We start from the raw sequence: 23,569 nt of genomic DNA on the forward strand, positions 1-23,569 counted from the left end.
GCTTGGAAAAGGAGGGTTCATTTGATGAGTGAAGGCAATGCTGAAAGGCAGAGGATTCCTTTGTCCATTCTTGTCATACTTCCCATTTGAGATTCTAAGAAAAGTTTGTCTTAAAGGGTCTCTTGGCTCAAAACACAAAAAGAACCAGAACACACTTGGTGCCCTGATATAGTGAGATAGAAGGGGGCTTTTAGTCACCTTTCAGTATTGTGCTGAGTCTACATGAGGAGAAAACTGATAGAGCAGCAGCCTTTTATAAACCAAGACTGAACATAATTTGAAAGGACTAAATTATTAGACTGGAATGTCAGATGAAATGTTTATCCTATACAGACCCAACCTCAAGATTGACCAGGTGTCATATCCCCATTGGTGACAAAAAGTTTTTTTTTTAAGATTTTTTTTAAAGATTTATTTATTTTTATATAAGAACCAGGGTACAGACCAGATATGTGGGAGTGTGAGAGGATTCACCAGAGACAGAGTGGGGAGCAGAACAGGCAGATCTACTGAAATACACTGCTGAGGAGAGCAGCCAGCAAGACAAGAGAGGTCTGCAGGATCATGTAGGTTAGTTCCCTGGCCAGGGATCAAAATCATCCTGCAGTGGCTGGTGATAGTTTGATAGTGCTGAGACTTTAACCTCTGTGCCACTAGGGCAGACTGACAAAAAGTTTTATGAGAAAAAAATCAGAGAAGAAGGAAAGGAATAGGAAAAGAGGAAAAGGGAGTTTTTTTTTCAATTTGAATTAAATTTGTGATTCTGCTACACTATATACATACTACATAAAACCACAAGGTGGGTTCTTGAGTTACATATAATTTCAATTATCAAACATAGGCTAGAAAGAGGAGAATCAAACCTCATGAGTTCAAATAAGAGGCTTGGGTGTGAGGTAAGAACCAAGCACATACCACACGCAGGGTTGCCCAGGGTATTAGATATTTTTAGCGAAATAAAAGAAGGCCTGATTCATAATTCATGCTATGAATATCCTTAGCTTTTTCTGGTAAAAAGCTGACTCAATAAATACTCAATACACAATTTTCACAGGTTTTTCCCCTTCATCTATAATATTACGATCCTATGGGCTTCCTTCTTTTCTCTGCAAATATGATTAATTACATTGATTGAATTTTCAAACATTAAACTTACCTGGCATCTCTGGGATTATTCACATTCAGTCATAATATCGCATTTACATGGGGTCGATTTTCCTTCTTTCTTTCTCAATTGCGGTAACATTGGTTTACAACACCGTATGTGATTCAGGGACATAGGAACACACTTGCTTAGACCAGCCCTCAGAGGCCCATTTCTATTTGAGAAAATATTAGAGAAAACCTTTAAGGTACACAACACACAAGAATATTTGTGAATTTGTGGGTAAAACATGGTGTAAAATACTTTATCGATCTTCACATACTATAACATGCACAAGTATACTATTTGGGTTAAAAGTGATTGGAAGCAGAACTAGAGAATAAATTCTTGCACTTTTTATCTCATTTAACCTTTGAAGTTATATGCACATTTTGTATAAGAAAATCCTCTACATCCAGAGACAACCATTGTTTTAATTACAGCTGATTCATAATTTATTGTTGGTTCACGGTGTGCAAACAACCGAGAAGTGTCTGGTTTTCCATTCAAGTAGGTTACAGCAAAATTTATTTTCCTATGATTTGTGACTACTCTTGCATATTAAAAATCACTGCCCTGGTACCACAGCCTTGGGCACCAGTGTGAATACGTTTACTGTGGTGAGGCTCACTCTACGCAAAGAAATGTGCCAACACTGGCACAGAGATTTATAAAAACAGGCGGGGCCGGTAAATAGTTCAGAGGAATCTCAAAGCGGATACCGTGTTGAAAGCAGCAGTGAGCTGTGGCAGTTACAACGAAACCCTTACTAGGCAGTCCTCGGGACGTCGCGAGAGGTAAACACAGCCGCTAAGCCAAGTGGGGGAGGACAGGGCGCTCCCACTTTAGCGCGGGGCACCAGCGGCAGCACAGGAAGCTGTTGCCGGCGGCCGGGGGCGAGGCAACGTCACTTCCGGCCGCGTCCTACCGCGCGATGACGGCCAGCGCGGAGCCCCGCGCTCGGCGGCCCGGAGTCGGGGTGGGCGTAGTGGTGACGAGCAGCGGGCATCCTCGCTGCGTCCTCCTCGGGAAGAGAAAGGGATCGGTCGGAGCCGGTAGTTTCCAACTTCCGGGGGGTCATCTGGAGTTCGGGTGAGCATGGGCCGGATTGACCCCCAGGAGGGCGGAGCGCGCGTAAATGACGAGCCCACGCTTGCTTGCGCGCGACGCTGGGCGGAGCTGCTCGGGCTCGCGCGGGAACGTGGGAGCGTCTTCTCCGCTGCGCCTCCTTACGCTTGTCGGATTTGTGAGATTTGTTTCTTAGTGCTTGTAAACCTCGAGCAGCCCAGTTTTGTCAGTTAAGGCATTTGCACGGCGTGCCTGGATTGCAGCATGCACAGATGCGTGCTACTTCCCGCTGTCGTTTGGCTAACCGAGCAGATGGGCTAGTGACATTCTCTAGGTCTGGTTTCTTCATCTATTAAAGGGGGATGTTGGATGAAGTACTCTTTGTTTTTGTTTGTTTGTTTGTTTGTTGTTTTTTGTGGGACCCTCGCCGGCGGCCCGGGGAACGAACCCGCGCTGCAGAGGCTGCGGGCAGCCTCTCAGCCCAGCGCTCAACCGCTGCGCCACCGGGAGGCCCTGGATGAAGTACTCTTTAAGCTCCCTCTCTGCTTTGGCATTCTGTGATTTGATGATATACAGACCAACAAGGAAGGTTGGACAGTTAAGTGTTCTACACAACGGTGAAGGAAGCCTGGGCCACCTCGTAGCATACCACCCTCCATTTCTTTCTGCTGGGTTCCTGTCAACCTCTGGTGTCAGCTTGGCCCACAGGAATGATGAAAACACTGCTACCCTGTTTCGTGGATCAGTCATCCACGGCTGCTCTAGCCAGCCTCCTGCATTGCAAATTCCCTAAGCGCGAATAAACATCAGCCTCAGTATTCACGTGCACCTCTAAACACCCAGGGACACATTTTAGACTAAGGTATCCATTTGTTCCTATCACTCTTCCTCTGATGCGTTGGAGTAGGTCTGTGTGTTTCCTCAGTTCAGTAGGTCTTCAGCAGGGAATTAACATACCCACATCCACACTCCCATCTCCTTAACACACTAACACTCCTTAACACGGACTAATTCTTGTGGAGTGTGCTTCACTTGGGTTGGGGCCAGAGTTGGCCCCGATTAGAAGGAAAGAAACATTCCTATCAGTGAGAAAACTCACAACCTCTCTCCTTCCCAAAGATCCAGTCTTAAGGACATGGGTAGGGTGAAGGTCAAAAACTTGTTATACCTTCCCTAGCAAATCCTTGGGGTCACATGGGATCTGTTTACTCTTTTGCCTTACTCTTCAGAATTTAGAGGTGAGCAATAGCTCATTGTCCTTAATTTTGAGGCATAAACTAAAATTCTGAGATTATAGGAAAAGACATAACCCACTTTTTGATGTACTTACAATGACCCCATGAGAAAGTTGCATTACTTCTTCCTGCTTGTCCAACATAGAGCATAATGAACTTCAAACTCAAACCTAGGTCTAGTTGACTCCAAAGATTACTCTTACCTAATATATTAAATTGCCTCCAGGTTGCATGGAAACTAGTGCTGAATTGACTGAATGTTAATTTTTTTGTTATGTGAAATCCTTTTGGTCTTCAAATAACTAGATGGGGATTATATAGAATGTCAAAGCAGGGTTGTGGATTTATTGTTTTAAAGCATGAACCAACTACAGTTCTTTTTGCTTTACGCTAGAAATTTCTAGCCAAGAATTTCATGGCAAAAAAACACTTACATAAATAGAATTGAATACAATGGTATATTTCTATTTTCTAGTGAAAGCTGGGAAGAATGTGCTCAAAGGGAAACCTGGGAAGAAGCAGCTCTTCATCTGAAAAATGTTCGCTTTGCCTCTGTTGTGAATTCTTTTGTTGAGGAAGAAAATTATCATTTTGTCACTATATTAATGAAAGCAGAGGTGGACATGACACATGATTCAGAACCAAAGAATGTAGAGCCTGAAAAAAATGAAAGTAAGAGAACTATACATGAAAATGCATTTTCTTTGAGGTGATCCTATCATCTGAAGAAATACTACATTATGTTGCCATATGAAGAAATTAGATAGGTAAATATAGTTTACTTCTGGAGACAAAAGTACATAACAGAGGGAAGTGGCTCTTGACTCAGACTACTTGATTTGTGTCATTTCTTCCAAGTATTTAGGTCTCCAGGCCTCTTTTCTCATCTATTACAATAGAAACTACCTAAGGTGGGGGTTGCTTTAAAGATAAAATGTGTGAACATATATAAAGATGCACACAGTTAAGTACTCAGTAAATGTTAGTTTTAAATTTTGTTTCAAACTGTGGTTTTTAAGCAAAACATTTAAGGTGTCTTCTTCCATTTCTCACCAGTGCAAGAAAGGTAGTAACTTTCTTATATAGAGAATGATTAACCTGACACAACAGTTCTGTTATTTTGGACTGATGGCTCTAAAAGTTTTAATGACAATGACTGGTATTATTTACTGCATGCTAAGCACTGTTCTAGGGATTTTGCATTTATCATCTCTTCAAATTCTGTAAAATTTCATGAGAAAATGAAGAGAAAAATGTCAAACTTATTGAAAATATTATTTGCCATATAACAAGCCTCTGTATGTGAGGTTTTCAAATGTGGTATCTAGTTTGGCCTACTTTTTAACAACTTCTAAAAGATTCTTATTGTACTTTATAAGATTCTGTATTAGATATTTTGTTACTCTAGTGCTCTCTGTATTTTCCCCCTAAAATAAAGTAGTTTTTACATGCATCAAGACTTTTTTATAACAAATTTTGAATTTATCCACCTTCATTTTATTAACCCTCTGACTTTCTAGTAATCTTAAATTTCAAGCATTGTGATTTTACAAGGCCTGAGGTTACTAGCACCAATTCAGATTTGATCAGAAACACTTGTTCCTCTGTAGGCCCTAGTAGCAGTATGGCAGGACATTTTATTCCAGGTTGAGAGCCTTTGCTAATAGCACCTTGGCTGGTAAACAGCTGCAGCCTGGCCAAGGTGCAGTGGCTCAGAGCATCTCTTACTTCTAATTTAGAGATGCAGTGTCTGTTCCATGTTCACCAGGTCCTGGATCTAGATATCCTTCAAGTTACTATTTGTTGCATTTTCCTCCAGCCATGTGTTATAACTAGGAGAGTCATCCATATACTTTGTTTTCTAGAAGGGGGATAAACTGCTGCAGCTCTTCTGAAAATCCTCAATTCAGCACCTGGCAGCACATTGTCAGGCTTGCACTCTCCCTCTCTCATAGTGTGTGGTCATAGTTGCTAAGCAGCCCTTTCTGTGCTGGCTCCAGTGTCATGCATTCTTTGTCTCCTGCCTTCCTAGAGTGAAACTACATACTTGAACTTCTCAAGAAGGGAAATACTTAGTGGAAGGAACAATATTTACACATAGGTATATACAGGTAATCATAAAGAAACTTATTTAGAACATAGACTGTCCACCTTAATAAAATATTTATATAGTCACCTGGAATGAGCATCTGTACTTTTATATCATTTACATTTAAACCATCAATGAAAATATTATTCCCTAGAATCTTTTCCTAGGATTTCATGTTTTTACAAATATTAAATGTAGTTGTTTTTCCTGTTTTAATGGATTTTTAAAAAAGATTGATATATTTATGCATACAAGAACTGGGGTATGGGACAGAGGTGCAGGGGGGGTGGGGTGAGAGGATTCATCAGAGACAGTGGGGAGCAGAACAGGCAGACTGAAATACACTGCTAAGGGGAGCAGCAGGCGAGACAGGAGAGGTCTACTGCACCATGTGGGTAGCTCCCTGGCCACTGGGGATTAAACTTATGGTGCAGAGACCTCGGATAGCCTCATAGTGCTGCGTCTTAACCCCTTGAGCCACCAGGGAGGCCTTAATGCATTTTTATAAAACCAGTTCTCTCCATATTTGTCTATCTGAAAGGCATTGCAGCATAACATTTTAATTCTCGCCACAGCTTCAGTAACCTTTTTTGAAAGAGATGGAGGATAGCTTAGAAATTCTGTAGTTACCTTTTTTAAGATTTATTTACTTATGCATACAAGAACTGGGGTGTAGGCCAGAGGTGTGGGGTGGGTGGGTGAGAGGATTCACCAGAGACAGAGTAGGGAGCAGAACAGGCAGACTGACTGAAATACACTGCTGAGGGGAGCAGCAGGCGAGACAGGAGAGGTGTGCTGTGCCATGTGGGCTAGCTCCCTGGCAGGGGATTGAACACATGCCACAGTGGCTGGTGATAGCTTGATAGTGCTGAGACTTTAACCCTTGTGCCACCAGGGAGGCCCAATTTTGTAGTTACCTTATTTCATAGGTGAGGAAACTGGTTTGTAATTGAAAATGATATAATCCCAGTGCATTTTGTCAGATATTTAAATGAAAACTGAATGATTTTAATCTGAGCTTTGCCACATATGGCCCTTGTAAACTTGGCTTAATGTTCAAATAACAGCATGTTTTAAATGATTACTAGTCCTTCATTCTAAATGCAGTTATGTTTATATACATAATACACAGCATCACTGTTACATTATGTCATTAGTAACAAATAATTTTGTCATTTTTTTCTAAGTATAGGTTAGCTTGCCAAAATAAATATTCTTTTCAACTAAATAAATTGATTTGGTATCTCTTTTTTAGGTTGGGAGTGGGTTCCTTGGGAAGAATTTCCTCCACTGGACCAGCTCTTCTGGGCACTACGTTGTTTAAAGGAACAAGGCTATGATCCATTTAAAGAAGATTTAGATCACCTCTTAGGATACAAAGGAAATCATCTCCAGGTGAACAAGAAGAGTCCCTGATTTTTTTTTTTAAGACGAAATAAGATCTGGTTTGAGAATGAAAAATATCTACATTTCAGAATCCATTTTATCCAAAAAGTTCCATATTGCCAGTTTTATTTGCAGTCTCCTAATATACCCACCACCATTTCAACTAGTTCTTGTGAAAAATTTTCTGGATTTATGTCACGATTGTTTCAGATGCCAAAAATTGTGATAAATGGTGGTCATGTGGTTAATCTTTTCACATTTCTTTGGTATTTACTGTGCAGTGTCAATGCCAGATGCATGGAGATGAAGTGCAATTCAATTTGCCTTAGTGTTTCAGTTAAAATAGAGATCCTAATTCAGATCCTAACACAGTATGCCTGTATCACGCTACTGTATCACAGTAGCATTTATCATGTTTATTGACTTTCCTCTTCTGTTTTATTTAAATTTTTAAAATGTTTGATAATATATTGGGGTAGTCTTTGCAAACAGAACAAACAGGGCAGATAATTAGGGTTTATTTCCCCAGGTTTCTACTTAAGAAATACAGAGAAATTACAACAAACCAGCTAAGATTTGTATCTAGTCACTAACAGACCATGTGATACTGGGTTTCTCATTTCATCTTTGTGAGATCCAGCATCCTTGTATTTAAAATGAGGTGAGATGTGGACAGTGATTGTGAAACTACTGGGGAGGTCCTTGAGACCCTTTCAAGGCTATTTAAGGTCAAAACTATTTTTGTGATACTAAGACATTTGTCTTTTTCACTTTCTTTCATGACCGTACAAAGGAGTTTTCTAGAGGTTACATGATGTTGACATTGTAAAAGACTGACTACAAAGCAAATGTGAGAATTCAGCTTTTATTAAACTAGACATTAAAGAAATTTGCAAAAATGTAAAGCACTGTCATGCTTGTCACTTTGTTTTTGAAAAACAGTTAACTTTCCATAAGTTATTTTTGTTAACATATAATGGATTTTTGTTATTTGCAAATGATTTAATAAATTTTTTTAAATTTCTGTTTTGATTCTTTTTTTTTTAAAAGATTTATTTTACTTATTTATGCATACAAGAGCTGGGATGCAGGCCAGAAGTGGGGGGGAGTGAGGATTCACCAGAGACAGTGGGGAACAGAACAGGAGGATTGACTGAAATACACTGCTAAGGGGAGCAGCAGGCAAATCAGGAGAGGTCTGTGTCATCTGAGTTAGCTCCCTGGCCAGGGATCGAACTTGTGCTGCAGTGGCTGCCGATAGCTTCATAATGCTGAGACTTAATCCCTTGCATCACCAGGCAGGCCCTCAGTTTTATATATGATTAGATAAAATCCTACAAAAACATCTTTGGCCTCAGTAATTTTTAAGAGTGTACAGGGGTTCAGTGCTAAATGGTAGAGAACCACTAGAAAAGTTTCATATAGAAGGAGATTGCATTCACCTCAGCATCTAATATGTTTAGTGCATCCAGTGATGACTTGGTATTTCTCTAAATGCATGATTGCATGGAACAAAATTTAGTACTCTTAAATAGTTAATTCTTAGATAATTTGAGAATTGGCTTTAGTCAAATAAATTAATGCTGACTACCAGCAATGTTCTCATAGTTTGCCATTTACTGGGAAGTCTGAAATATCTCTTCATCCGTTTGCTAAATCAAGTCCTGAGTTGTTGTCCATCTTAACATAGGTATGTGCTCCAGTGCTACCTTTCAACATCCTAAAAAGTTATTCCAGAGGTATACATTTAGTCTCTCTTAGATGCACTTGGAAAAGATACTTCTTTGTTATCCTAACTGCCAGCTTTCTAATAAGGCAAATGCTTTCAGATGAAATATTCTTGCCTTTGAGGCACCAAGGATCATGTTACCCAGGAATTGTGCAATAGGAAAGCTCAGGCAGTCATCTGTATGGGAGAAAACATACAAAATCTTCACTGAAAGTAAAATCACATTCTGATGATTCCTATTTTAAAAAAAGAATTTGATTAGTTATGATGTACACAGAAGTAAGTGTTGCACTTCAGAAGTGTATGAAAAATGCAAATTATAGAAAAATGATGCACATGGACTAGGAGGTATGTACTAAGCCTTCCATTTTACGGACTTCAAGAAATTATACATGCAAGTCTTCCATGAACATTTAATTTGCGTATAATGTGACAGATGCTTAATAATATTTATACTATCAATTCAATCTATCACTTATTTAAGCCTTAATATAAACACATCCTTCTACTGTAAATTAAATGTTACTTCCTTAAGTCTTAAGCACAGTTCCCGTTCCAGATTTTTCCCTATTTTTGTGTAGAATATTTAAGTATTTGACTTTTTACATATTGCTTAATAGCTTTATATGCAATGATGTATCACTCCTCTTTTTATTTATTAGAACAGTTTAGGAGCAATAAGAACAAAGTTCCAAGTAAGCAAGCCAAGATTTTTAGCAGTCCTCTAACTTGATGTGTCCAAACTGAACTTCCTCCTGTGTGCGCTCAGGGAATGGCTGTACCATCTGCTCAACTGCTCAACAGATAACTCCCTTTCCTTACTTACATCAGTCTGTCTTTTTCAATCTATTTCTTTATGTCTATAGAATCCAGCCTTTATCACGTTGTTGTTCCAACTACCTCTTTCTGGGTCCAGGTCTTTTATCATCTTTTCTCCAGCTCCTGCAATTTATTCCTGATTGATCGATTGATGTAAGAATACATATAACTAAGATTTAGCATCTCAACCCATTGACTTATTTTTGGCATTTGTTCTAGGGTGACTGTTGAAAGCCTAAGTTTGGTCATGTCTTTTAAAATTTATTTTCATCTTTTTACAACATTATTTATTTTTAAACAGTATTTGCTCCTCGCCCTCCCTGCCTCCTCCGCCTGCCAGTGTAGTCCCCATAGAATTTCCGTCACCAGTGCACCCATGCACCATCACTTCAGTCCCCTGTGCTCCTCCCTCCCTCCCTCTGATCTTGCTCCCTCCTCCTCCTCTGCAGTATGTTTCTGATTTATAATTGTCTGTTTTTGTTTTCTTGTGTTGGTCATGTCTCGTCTTCCCAAATTTCTTTAGAAATTGCACATTGCTGGTAGGATAAAATCTTTAACCTGAGATGCAAGGTCTTTCAGTCCCTAAACTAACTTTTCCCATCACTTTCTCAAACCCTACACTCTTAGTGTATTTCTTTATTCTTGTTCAAATGTACCATGATGATGTTTTCTACCTCCTCATATGTCTGAAACTCTCAGACTTAAAAAGTTTTGATTTTGCAGGTTTTGATTGATAGGGAGGTTACAAATATGTATTGGTCTACTTCTAAGTAGCGGTGAACATACTCAGCCATTAATCATACATGCTACATGCACCCCATGTTCAGCTGAGTGTGGATATTTAAGTATTATAAAGAGGGGTTGCATTTTCTATGTAAAAGACATGGCTCTGTAGCCTCTGAGCAGACTTCTGTAGCTGGACCTGGCTGAGGGCTGACTGGGAGCTGGCTGGGAGCTTGCCCTGGCTTCTCAGTCAATAGTTACCAGGGTCAGGGTAATTGCTGTTCTGGTCGACATGCAGGATGCTGCTTATGCTGATCCTGCAGGAATACATGGCTACTTATACCACAAGGATTAAAATAGCAAGATTAGCATTTCTTTCATTAAGCAGCTATTTTTATCAGTGCCAAAGACCTTGCCTTTGCTCGTATATTATGGATAACCCTTTCCCTTTTATACCTAAGGACTCAACTTGTTGTTTTATTTTTTTTTTTTAAGATTTATTTTTTATACAAGAACCAGGGTACAGGCCAGATGCGTGGGAGGGTGGGAGGATTCACCAGAAACAGCAGGGAAGAAAACAGGCAGACTGACGAAATACAGTGCTGAGGGCAGCAGTGGGTGCGACAGGAGGGGTCTGCTGTGCCACGTGGGACCCACGCCAAGTGGCCGGAATTGAACCCGTGCTGCAGAGGCTGCGGACAGCTTCACAGCGCTGCGCTGAACTACCTGTGCCACCAGGGGAGGCCCCTAACTTGTTTTAAAGATCAGACATTATTGCTTTTCACAAAGAGTGCAGAAAGCAAAGGAAACCACTGCCCCTCCCAGATTTGAAGTGTTTTGAAGGCCAAGACAAGTCTGAAGGGCATCCACAACAGAAAAAAAATCCTGTCCTCAGGTCACATACATTCCCACTGCCCACGACACAACAGGTCTTAAGGTAGCTGAAATATTCTTGGAAGAGCACCACAAGGAGAAACAAGCTTGACCAGTATGTTATCAAGTGTCCCTCCCCCCACCATCACCACCAAGTCAGCCATGAAGAACAGAAGATAACACACTATTCATTGTGGATGTCAAGGTCAACAGGAACCAGATCAAATGCGCTCTGAAAAAAACTCTATGGCACCAACTTGGCCAAGGTCAAAACCCTGTTTAGAACTGATAACTAGAAGGCAGCATTTTTTTAACTGCTAAAAAACCTCCATTTTTTTTTTTAAAGATTTATTTATACAAGAACAGGGCAACAGGCCAGAGGCGCAGGAGGGTGAGAGAATTCACCAGAGACAGAGAGGGGAGAACAGGAAGACTGACCTAAAGCACTGCTGAGGGGAGCAGCGGGCGAGGCAGGAGAGGTCTGCCGCGCCATGTGGGTATCTCCCCAACTGGCCAGGAATGGAACCCACACTGCAGAGGCTGTGGATAGCTTCAGTTCTACACTTAACCTGCTGCGACACCAGGGAGGCCCCTCATTTTTCTTAAGAACAGCAGTTTAGGTCTTTGTGAAGCCCGCCTGTTTGATTACAAGTAGTCAGATGTCTCCATCACATATGTTCATTCTCATTCCAGAATTCTACTTACGTATGAAATGAAACTGTTTATAGAATTTCCTGCTTATAGTGAAAGTACACTGAACTTAGAGTATAAACAAGTGAGTTTATTTATAAAAATTACAATAGTTACAAATAGTACAAATTGAGGTAATTTTTCTCCTGTTCCTGTGACAGAGCCTTCACTTTTAAAAGAGGGTTTTTGTTATTTGTACATGAATGATTCACTGTCTTTTTCAAAAAATGCTTCAGATTAATTCCAGGAGACCTATTAGTGATATATACATGAGTCATCTCCATCCAGTTTTATTTCCAAAACTACTATGTACAAGTCCAACACAAATGGAGTACAACAAGGCAAAATAGCACTGAACAGAATAATCTTTTTTTCCAATAATAAATTTTGATTATTCTCTCAATATTCATTTAGTGGTTTAGAACTTAAACCATGATTTTTGGCTTTAAAAACAAAGTTCACTATGATTTTTAATGGGCTATACAATTTTACTATAGCCAGTATTACCTATATTATTTTACAGGTTTGCTATTGTTTAGGAAACAGAACTAAAATAATTGTTACTTTTTTTTTTTTCTTTTTTAATCAGAGTCACTACTACTGCTAGAGGAATCTGTTGACATAACCTCCACATCATCTTCATTTTCTTTATTATGCCCCGGAGGTTCTAACAAAAAGTCATTACTGTGATTTGGTGGTAACATATTCATCGACATATCATTTGACTGCCATGGGTACTGAGGTGCAAGGACATCTGGAGAAAAGAAAGAAAAATGTGTTAGAACATTTCTACTACTAAGTAATTCCCTTCATGAAAATTTTCGAAGCAAATGTTTTTTAAGGCTAGAAATCAAAATACACATTGGCTAAAGTATTTAATAAAGATTAAATTTATCAAGGAAAAAGGACATACTTTAGTAACTAGAACCTGTGGTGTTTTTTAAAAATCATACTTTCTTATAAGTAACTTCAAATATCAGTTGACATGGCAATTTCTTTTTTGCAGGACATTCATAATTACAAATCAAATGTTTATCTATGCTATATGCATATATAATATACACTTTATTAGTTCACATGTCACTCCATTTATGAGTAGCTAATTATATATACCAATATTAAGTAATTAGTAAGTTTAAACAATTTCTTAGAAAACAGAGGAGCTGCTTTTGTAAATGATTCTCATCAAAGAAAATATATCTATGTTAGAAATATAACAAAAACCATCCAGGTCTAACTAATAATCTGTTTCCCAAGAAAGGGAATGTAGCATATAAACAGGTATAGTCCAAGGCTGAAGTAAATTTTAAAAGAGTTGAAAGAAAGAGTTACGTTATTAACTGAATAGGTATGCCAGATATCAAAATTCCTCTTAAGCTTCAAATTTATGCTTCTGTCTAGACTCTGAAAGCATATCTCCTTTGCCAGTAGCCACAACCTAGGCTTTGTACAGTAGCAGGTACTGGAGGGACTCTGCAGGAATAGTTTTCTTTTCCTGGATCCAGTGTTTTCCTCCTTATTCCTTCTGTGCTGGTGTGATGTGCAATTCAAGTCCTGCTCATCTCCTAGCCCTATCAAGTTTCATTGGCTTCCCAGAATCAGTTTCACTCTCAAACCAAAAAGAGGCTTCCAAGTATATGTCCCAGAACCTCAATGGGTAATATCCTGTTTGCCAGTTCTGGCCTGTGGGTCACAGCTACACCCCTGAAACAAGAGTACCATGATATGAACTTTGGCCTTGGCATTAGGGTGGGGAGGAGCCTCTTCTTGGTTTGTCTCTGGTAACTGCTGCCCATATGTGTTACTCCTGTTTAAAAAAAAAGTTATTGGGGCCTCCCTGGTGGCACAGCAGGTTGAGTGCAGCGCTGTGAGGCTGTCTACAGCCTCTGCAGCGCGGGTTCGATTCCCAGCCTGCCAGGAAGATACCCACGTGGCGCGGCAAACCTCTCCTGTCTCGCCTGCGCGCCCCTCAGCAGTGCTTTAGTTCAATCTGCCTGGTCTGCTCCCCGCTCTTTCTCTGGTGAATTCTCTCACCCTCCCGCGCATCTGGACTGTATCCCAGTTCTTGTATAAATAAGTAAAATCTTAAAAAAAAAAAAAAAAAGTTCTTTATCCTTTAGTATCTTGTGACTAGTTAATGATTCTTTAGAATTTTCCTTGCTGTTATGTGATTTCTTTCTTCTGACTAGACTATGGTAGGTGACACAGTACAATCACAATGAGAAAAATTAGGGAAATTAATGTAGTGACTTCTTGTTTGTACTTTATATTTAACAAAAATGATGCTTACAAAGCTATTCTTAATAACATGGGAAATCTTACATTGAAATGTTAAGCAAACAAAAATAATTATTTAAACCACCTAAAAATTTACAGGGAAAAATGAAATAGGTAAATATTAAATCTAATTGCTCAAAAAAGGTAATTTTTTCTTTTTTATACCATTTTTTAACTTTTAAAATGTTTTACCAGAGCAAGTCATATGCAAGAGATAGAATTGGAGAATATAAAATATAAGACTAGCACAAATCTATATGTAAAATTTGAGGAAGACTGAAATCAGAATGTGCCTAATGCTTTTATATAAAGTTAGTAAAAAAGTCTTTAGAAAGATTTGTTATTCATTTTCTTAACTTGGGTTTTTTTTCAGGAGTGTATTTACTTTACATGCTTTAAATTGAACACGTATATTTTTTACTCTACGCTACACAGTATGTTTCACAATCTTTAAAATACTGTTTAGAGCAATAATAAAGGAGAGGCCAAATGCCTGAGGAAGGGGCATATTAACATGTGAGGAGAAATTCTGATTTCATTACTCCCATCTAGAAGTCTTTAAACTAGAATAAGTAGAAAGCAGGATTAACTGACAGAGAGCACAGCTATTAAAATAAGTCAGGTTTGGAACCTCAAACCTGTTCAACAGCCAGGCATTCCATCATTAGCAGATCTGAAAAATAAAAGTCTGAAAGCATTCTTCTCATTAATATTACCTGGCAATCGGCCTGCTGCAAGTGCATCTCCTGGTAAGTGACCATTCACACCATTAGTTGAAGGATTATTCATCTGACCCAATAATCCACTTCTCATCTCCAAATCAGTTGGGTATGGTCTTCGTGGGTCCCCTTAAAAAAAAAGAGGGGAGGGGGGCTATTTTAATTACTTTCATTTATATACAAACTATGAATTTTTTCTCTCAAGTATTAATTTTCCTTGGTTAACTTTGAAAAACAAGCTACGTTGTCAATTTTGGAATTGATGGTTATTTTATCAATGGTTAGAGTATAATATACTAAAAAATATATGTATTTTAATTTCTTCTCTGAATCTTAACAATATACTATTCCCTAGATTTTGAAAAAATAACTGTCATTTTAGGAAACATTCCAAATGACAATTTATTTAAAAAGCTTATAATGATCTTGATTGTTCTGACTTGCATCACCTAATAAGAAAATAACAATGATACTCTAAGGGATGCCAACACACTTTTTTTTTTAATATAAAATAGAAAGGACTGGAATTAAAACCTTCATCTTAACCACCTCTTTGTTAGTTATTCCTATACTTTGCAGTAGAATATCAGGAACCACCTATAGTTATAAAAGTATACTAAACAGCAGGCTTAGGTTGATAAAAATTTGCCCAGATATGGACAAACTTTTTGGCAGTATTTACACAAATATCAGACTCTTACGCACAACTGCCCTACCTACCCCTCACCCCCACTGAAAGGAAAAAAAAACAAAACAACACACCTGTAGCCACCTTAATGCTTTCAGTATGGGAAAATACCAGCATCGTGAATTACTAAAGTTGCCATAACTCTCCCATTCCTCCCAAAACACTGTTGGCAGCTTTACCTTAGGATTCCATCTTCTAAACATTTTATTGACTGTCAGCGTAGTAGTCGCAGCTTATTACTCTTTGTTGTTTCTATTTACTCCAGTTCTTTCCAGTTTTATGTGCTTGTTTTGGGTGCTCAATGCTTCATCTTTTATCACCTAACAGTTGGTACTGTTTCCCCAGCTGGAATCTTTGTGGAAGACCGAAATGGCTCTAAAATGTTGGCTTCTGGGCCAGCCTTGGTTTTATAAATTCAGTTTTAGAATCATCACATTATTTTATATTTAAAAAAGAATTCTTATTTTTTAAAAGGAAAGAAACAGTTCCTAGTAACAATGGCTTTGTAGAAACCAAATTGATAAATTTCATGATCTATATTCTTACTTATAAGATATAAAAGATGTGAAAATATGTAACAGATGTTTCTAAAGGCACATACATTCCATATTTAATCTTCATTCCCTATTTCTGTACAGTTTCCAAAGAATTTTCAAAACTACCTATATAGCTCATGAAAAAAAAGGGAAGTATTTTTACCTGGAACCCAGGTCAGTGGGGCACATACAGCATTACTTGCACTAATCCTATGTGCATATTTAATTATTTCTTCAGAGGAGATAGCACCTGAGAGGATTAAGAAGAAAATGTAATGTTTTAGTCTATAAGTTTGCAAATGGATGTATCATAGTTACATTATATTTTAATTATCTGAAAACAGGATAATCTGAGCTAACAACTTTCCTAACAGTACCTATGTATACATTGTAAGCATAAATTTTATGTCTCCTAACTAAAGAACAGACATTCAGAAAAATTAGCTGAAGTAATTAAAAGTATCAAATTTGAGGGCCTCCCCTGTGGCGCAGCGGTTGAGCACTGGGTTGTGAAGCTGCCCGCTGCCTCTGCAGCGCTGGTTCGATCCCTGGCCGCCAGGATAGGGGCCCACGTGGTGTACAGACCTCCCCTGCCGCCCGCTGCTCCCCTCAGCAGTGTATTTTGTCAGTCTGCCTGTTCTGTTCCCTGCTCTGGCTCTGGTGAATTCTCCCACCCTCCCGCACTTCTGACAGTACCCAGTGCTTGTATAAATAAATAAATAAATCTTAAAAAAAAAAAGCATCAAATTTGAGATACTAGAATAGTCAACACTCAACCCCAATTATTAACTATCAATAAATACTATTACTGTTCTGAAAGCAACAGTAAACACAAATAAGAGAAAACAAGAGTGTTTTACCTCACAGTGACACCCAAACTATTTAAACAGAGCAGCAATTCATACTCCACTACTCAACTATTTGTATATATGATCATGGGCTGTAAGGAGCTCTAACTATAACAATGCCCATAATGTATTCATTAAGTGAAAAGAAAAGGAAGCTGCAAAATATGCATCTCATGACCTGACACTATTAGAAATAAAGAAATATTAAAATATTTTTGTTTTAGAATGTATGTACATAACTGTATTTGTATTATTATTATATATATACAGATGCACAGATCAAATAAAAAAAAAAATCTGGAAGGACACCAAACATGAACACTAGTTAACTGAAACAGGAAAACAAAACAAATCTGAGACTACTAAATGTAAAGCCTTACTACAAAAAATTAAAAGCAAAACCAAAATTTTCCTTATAAATCTGTTAGAATTCAATCTAAATGATCAAAAAAGGAAGCTTTTTAAAGAGAAGCCATTTGGAACAGGAAGGTATGCCAGACCTTCTGCACTGCTACATGTACATACATTACAACTTCATTAGCTAATTCTGTGCTACCCCATTCCAGTTCACCAATGGATGATCTCTTTCAGTTTCTGACCTATCTTTAAGCTCCAATGGAAATCCCAATTGCTTCTAACCCATAATTTTCTTTCTATCTCAATAATTTTATAAAACCCTTGACTTTATCGCACATTTGGGCACAAACCCTCAACCTATTTTATACAACTGCTTCTTCTAACCAGAGAAAGAATGGAATACAACCTAAAAGCACCTAGCATAGTGTTACAACACAGTAGATATCTACAATGAAAATTTATTGGCACCTTTTCAATAGCAATAAGCTCATCACTTTCTTGAAACCAAAAACTGGATTTTTTAGAAGGCCAGTCAATGCTCTCACAGTACTAACCTTTTCTTGCTTTTTCTATTGATTTGAGTTTTTCTTTTGCTTGGTAAACAGCTGTTGCCTAATTTGAACAAAATTTTAAAGAGAGATATGATTTATTCTTAACTATATCAAGCAAAGTTTTAGGCTTAACTTACAAAATCATTTACCTCACAGAACAACTACACAATTTGAAAATCCCCACAACTTATTTGTAATGTTCTAAAATACCATTGGCTAGCATTTATATCAGTTACATTTAATAAAAACATTTATAAGTCTATTCACAAATGAGTTATTAGAAACAAAAGCATAAAGGGAATTTTCCCAATGTTTCTTCTTTATTTCTATCATATAAATGCAGAAAAAATCCAGGCTACATTAAAGCATCCTATTCTTGCATCTAGTTCAAGAATAAAACAGCTAAAAATTGTTTTTCCAATTTTCCAATTTTTATACACACATTTATTCATTTTACCTCCATGTTTAATGACTGTTACAGAGTCTTCCAACCGCTCCCTATCCCACAAAGGTAAACCTGATGATAAAATTAAGGTAACTTACATATACTAGTATATCCATACACAACTTATGACACTGTGGTTAAGAGTATGCAGTCAGACACATCTAGCTTAAAGTTCCATCTCTAGTTACCCTTATTGAACAAGGTAATTATTTATTAGGGTCTTGATTTCCTTGCCTATAAAATGGGTACCCCATACTGAAATGTTATGAAGACTGAGATAATGCATGTAAAGTGCAAATCACAGGGCATGATGCACAAGTGCTCAATATATGTTAGTTGCTAATATCTAAATCATAAAATTCAGTCTTTTTCTAGACCCTTTTTCACTCTTTAACTCAATAATTATATTTTGGGAACTCTAATCTGAAGAATATAAACACAAATGGGGAAAAAAAGCTTTTTTTTTTAAGGATAGTCATCAAAGGAGTATTTATGACAGAATGCTGGAAAACTAAAAAGTAACAATTATATCAAAAATACTTAAGTGTAAACAGCAACACAAAGTTAGTATCCTGCTAATTATAGCAAGGGAAAAAATGAATACACCTGAGACTGAGAGGAACCTTGCCAAACCGAACAGGAGTGGCAATCACTGAGCAGTGGGATACAAGAATACTCTTCTGTATTTCCTTAGTATCTTTTTGATAAGGAAGAATTACTTTCCTACTGGAAAATAGATTTTGGCATATTTTTGAGAAAATATTCATTTGCAAATGTTTCTTCAAGTAGGAGTGATCATTAACCCTGAACCACTGAGGCTTATATTTATTGAAGCCCCTTTAAAACATTTTTGAAAAGGTTCACCAAGGGAAAAGATGCCAGGAATGTATAGTCTACACTAGAATTAAACCAGTTGCTCTGCAATGCTACTATATAACAATTACATTAGTTATTTAGTCAAATCATTGGGAAAATGATGATAAAAGCATTGCCCTTTTGAAATAGTGACCGAGAACATGAAAGGAAAAGGTAAAGTTCTGAACATATCCAAATCCCACCTACTTTTGGATGGAAGGCTAAATTATCACACATTTTAACCAATTTAAAAAATTGACACATACAGTTGATCCCTGAACAAAGGAGAAATGAGGTATGCCAACTCTCCATGCAGTCAAATTTCCTTATATAACTTTCGACTCTCCAAAAACTTTACTACAAATCTGCTGTTCACTAGAAGCCTTAACAATACATAAACAGTCTATTAGCAAATATTTTTTATGTTGTATTTTAAAACTATATTTTTACAATAAAGTAGGGTAAAGAAAATGTCATTAAGCAAATCAAAGGAGAAAATATGTTAACAGCAATGTACTATATTTATCAATACCGTAAGTTTCTATCATCTGTTTACAAGGAAATTCTAGTATAAGTGCACTTGCTCAGTTCCAACCTGTTATGTTCAAGGATCAAATATATTTACTAGTTCAAAAGTATTTTTGAAACTGAACTAAAGATTAGACTATAAATAACTGAAAATTACATTAGAACAGGACAAAGTGAAACTTCCCATTTCCATAATGAAATCCTGGGAAACCTTCAAGTAATGAAAACGCAGTTCCAAAGTAAAGCAGACTATCCAAAAACATTTAAGTTAAAAAGGGGATGACAATTGCCTTCATTTAACTAAACTGGTAAGTTGTCCCTTTCAGACATGGAAAGTCAAGTTTTCTGCCATTTCAAAATACTTGTAATAGATGTATTTTTCAGAAATAATACTTTTCTTAAATTTAAGAATTAGTCACTATCAACTTACCAGTATTTGTTCTGCTTCCTTCAACTGTTTTTGCAGTTGCTGAATATCACTGTCTCTCTTCTCTACTTCTTTTTCTAAAACTTGCATTTCATGATAGATTTTTCCCTGGTTAAGTGCCAATTTCATCAATTCTTGAAATTCCCCATCTCTGTGAATTAGCAACTCAAGTACCTGTTAGATAACAGTTGGTTAAGGTAGGCAACAGACTGTTGCAAGTTATAGTTTAATAAAACAAAGAATCCGTATATCAACTGATTAGGCTATATATTAACACCTTTAAAATACTATTTCTAATCCTTATCGAGAATAAAAATAGCTTAACCATGATTATTTTAGAAAATGGATTAATATCAAGACTTCTCAGACTTTCTAATTATATGCTATTTTTTCACACAGAATAAGCCTTTCAGAACTATAACAAGCCAAAATGAGCAGGTTTACTATTTCCTAGTGAAGATCTAGGATAAACATGACTTACAAAAAGTGTTTAAAAAAAATAAGTAAATAAATAGGTAATATGCAGATATCACAAAAAAGTATGAAGGTTAAAAGGCTGGGTTCAACTTTCTAGTCCTCCAAACACATCATAAAATAAAACTATATAAAATAGAGAGTGGGAAAAGAGGTCTAGTACAAACTGTCTCCTATCTTATAGCTTTAGAAAGATAAATTTTTCCTGTCATCTTTAGAATATTTTCTAAATTACAGTTTTAAGAAAAACACAATTTATCCTTGCTTCTTTCAAAACATTTCTTGAATCAGAAAAAAAAAATCTGTTCACCACAGAAAATTAGAATGTACATAAAAGTACTACAAAAATAAAATCTGTAACCTTAACAACCACAAAATAACTTCTATTATTTCATTAATTTTCAAGCTGCATTACAAAACTAAGTTTCCAATAAAGTACTAGTTTATGAGAGATTTTTTTATCCCTATAGTGTTTTAACCTCCATTTAAACAAGTCTTTGTTAATTCAAAAGAAAATAATGAATAAATATATCACTGTAACTAGACATATGAGAGAAAATCATGAAATACTGCTAAACCTTTACACAACTATTTTCTTCTTAAGGACACTGTCTTGTGTAAACGATTCAAAAAACTATCAATTTTGAAAGTTTCAATTAAAAATGTAAAAGGATTCAACTCTCTGTTCTCCCAGAAAGTAAGAAACTTGCACATTCTATGTTTGTTTTTAATTAAAAAATAAGTCACTTACTTGGTTTTCCTCTCCTGGCTGTAATAACTTTTGGTTCCTTGAAATTGCCAGCATTTCTATAAGTTCCCTGAAAGGAAAAAAAAAAACTTTGCAAATACAATAAACTTTCTAAATGACTTCTACCTGCCTTGATCTTGCTGAGCACTCATGTCCTACAATCCATTTGAGAACGTCAGTGCTCACAGATTCAGTGACTCAGTAAATCTGAGTTGGGTTTATTACCAAAGCTATTTGTCCAAAACATAGCATGCCATATTGCCAGGGTCTTTTTGCTAAGAAATAATTCAAGCATTCATTCAATAGCATTAGCTAAAGAGAAAAATGGCAAGCTCTCCATTACAAACTATAAAACCAATAAAGACAAAAAAGGAAACAACTTTGTGTTAATCTGTGTAAACACTCACACTGAGACAACACATTTATACTGCTGTCTGGTAACTGAGTTTACTGTTCTCTGTATTGACTTACGTAGCTGAAAATGCATGTGCCCTGTTTGTTGTCCAGCAGTACTTCAGTCTAATACAGTCTAACAACTGGACTAAACAAATAACTATTAAACTTCTGGTGTCTGTTTTGGGCTTTTTTTTTTTTTTTAATTACACCATTTAATATTGTGCAGACCCAGTGATCTTGTAAATAATGCCTGCTATGGCAAGGACTAAATTTTCAGCAAAGATAAAATGCTGATTTTTAGTAGCTCAGCTAATACAACGTCAAAGAATTACTCTAAAGCTATTTAAGAATGTTGGTTATAGAGAAAATGAGTTTGAACTGGATTCTGAAGGATTAAGGAATGGTTCATCCTGATGGAGGTGTGGGAAAGGAAGTGAATATGAGAAAGTAGGGATAGCTTTAAATGGGGAGCATTCACAAGGATGGAAGGCAGGGGATTAGAAAGGGTGTGATTAAGACCAGATGGAGAATATCCCTGTCACACTAAAATAAGGAACTGCAATGTATCTCATTGGCAATTGAGAATCTACCAAATATTTTAAGAAGAAAAATTACTGGAGATGCTTTTAAGAGGACACTCTGCTCTTGGATAATATAGAAGAATAAAGGGCAGAAGCTTTAAATAGAACTGTTGGGAGGCTGCTTTAAAAATCGTTATGAGAGGAGGGAAGGAACAAGAAGTCAATTTTTAGGAGGAAGTACCAATAATATTTTAACATCTGAGTGACTGTGAGGGCGTCTAGGAAGGTTCCAACTTGACAGACTACCATGAAAGATGACAGAATAAGGAGAAAGAAACCTAACTGCGTCTCCTACCTCTGCCACAAGCGCAGCACTCCTGTCATTCCAAACTTGCAATTCCACCAAGTCCTGCGTGCTCATTTTTCTAGGCCTTTGGACATGCAGTTCCATCTACCTGCTGCCCAGTGGGTCTGATGAACTTATTCTTCCCATGAAATCCGAAATTCCTCCAGGAAGCCCGTCCCCATTACCTGAACAGGCACGTAGCCTGTGGGCTTGGTAGCCCGCAGGGCAAGCCTCTGATAAAAGCAAGCTTGGCGCCAATCACTGCTTACACTTCTGTCTCTCCCTCTTGACACTGTGTTCCTCGGTGGGTCGACTTATAGTCTCCCCCTCCTACAGCGTGAGGCGGACAGCCTGACACCAGGGGCGTCCCTTAAATGTCTGCAGAATCGGTGAACGAGGGCCTTACACCTGGAGAGCTCTGAGATCCGCTATGGCTGACAGCACTGGGGCTCTAGGATCACTGTCACTACTAAAATGCCCTCTAAAGGGGGAAAATTCCTCCTCGAAGTCTTCGAGGGTGGCGGACGCCACTTCCTCGACTTTCGCGCACTTTTCTAGGTAGGGCGCAGCGGGGTCTCCCGAGCGCGGCCCTGCCAGGTGAGCCCTGGGAACCAGCGCCTACGCAGGGCCGGTCGGTCCCGTGTCAATCCTCCCGGTCTAGCCCCGGCCAGTCCATTGGGCGTTACCTCGACAAGACCTCCAGATCTTCCAGAGCAGACAGCAGCCGTTCCCGTGTGCTGTTACCGCTCGCCGCTCCCGAGCCGCTTCCCGACCGCTCCTTCTCCTTTTCGCCACTAGAAGACGCCGCCATGCTGCTGCCGGGCGGCAGCGGGAGTATGCGCAGTCGCCTGCGCAGGGAGGCGTGGCGGGCCCCGGAAGCGGAAGGAAAGGTCACCGAGGCGAGGCGAAACCTGGCAAGAGCGGCCCCGTGTCCCTGGAGCGGCACTGCTGACGCTGGCGCCATCTGCTGGGCTGGTGAGGCTCCAGCCCTGTGAAGGAAAGCGGGCTAGGGGTGGGCTAGGGGTGGGAGTGGATCTGGCGCTCAGCCTCCTGTTTTTCAAGCCAGAGGGGGAGGCGGCTGGTCGTGGCTTTTAAGC

The 23,569-nt window shown here is 38.1% G+C and overlaps 2 protein-coding genes across 2 annotated transcripts; one reads left to right on the forward strand and one right to left on the reverse strand.

Moving 5' to 3' along the window:
• Positions 1-2,078: 2,078 nt before the first annotated feature.
• NUDT15 (nudix hydrolase 15) lies at positions 2,079-6,952 on the forward strand (the record flags this gene model as incomplete). Its single annotated transcript, XM_084234465.1, has 3 exons — positions 2,079-2,236; positions 3,923-4,119; positions 6,792-6,952. 3 exons carry the CDS (start codon positions 2,079-2,081, stop codon positions 6,950-6,952), a joined length of 516 nt encoding a protein of 171 aa, XP_084090591.1.
• A 5,385-nt stretch (positions 6,953-12,337) lies between these two features.
• MED4 (mediator complex subunit 4) lies at positions 12,338-23,283 on the reverse strand (the record flags this gene model as incomplete). The annotated part of the gene is made up of 7 exons (XM_084235215.1): positions 12,338-12,510; positions 14,750-14,881; positions 16,140-16,226; positions 17,736-17,793; positions 19,991-20,161; positions 21,213-21,279; positions 23,159-23,283. 7 exons carry the CDS (start codon positions 23,281-23,283, stop codon positions 12,338-12,340), a joined length of 813 nt encoding a protein of 270 aa, XP_084091341.1.
• Between the last annotated feature and the right edge of the window lie 286 nt (positions 23,284-23,569).

Source organism: Talpa europaea (genome assembly GCF_964194135.1).
Source record: "Talpa europaea genome assembly, chromosome: 6".
NCBI lineage: Eukaryota > Metazoa > Chordata > Mammalia > Eulipotyphla > Talpidae > Talpa > Talpa europaea.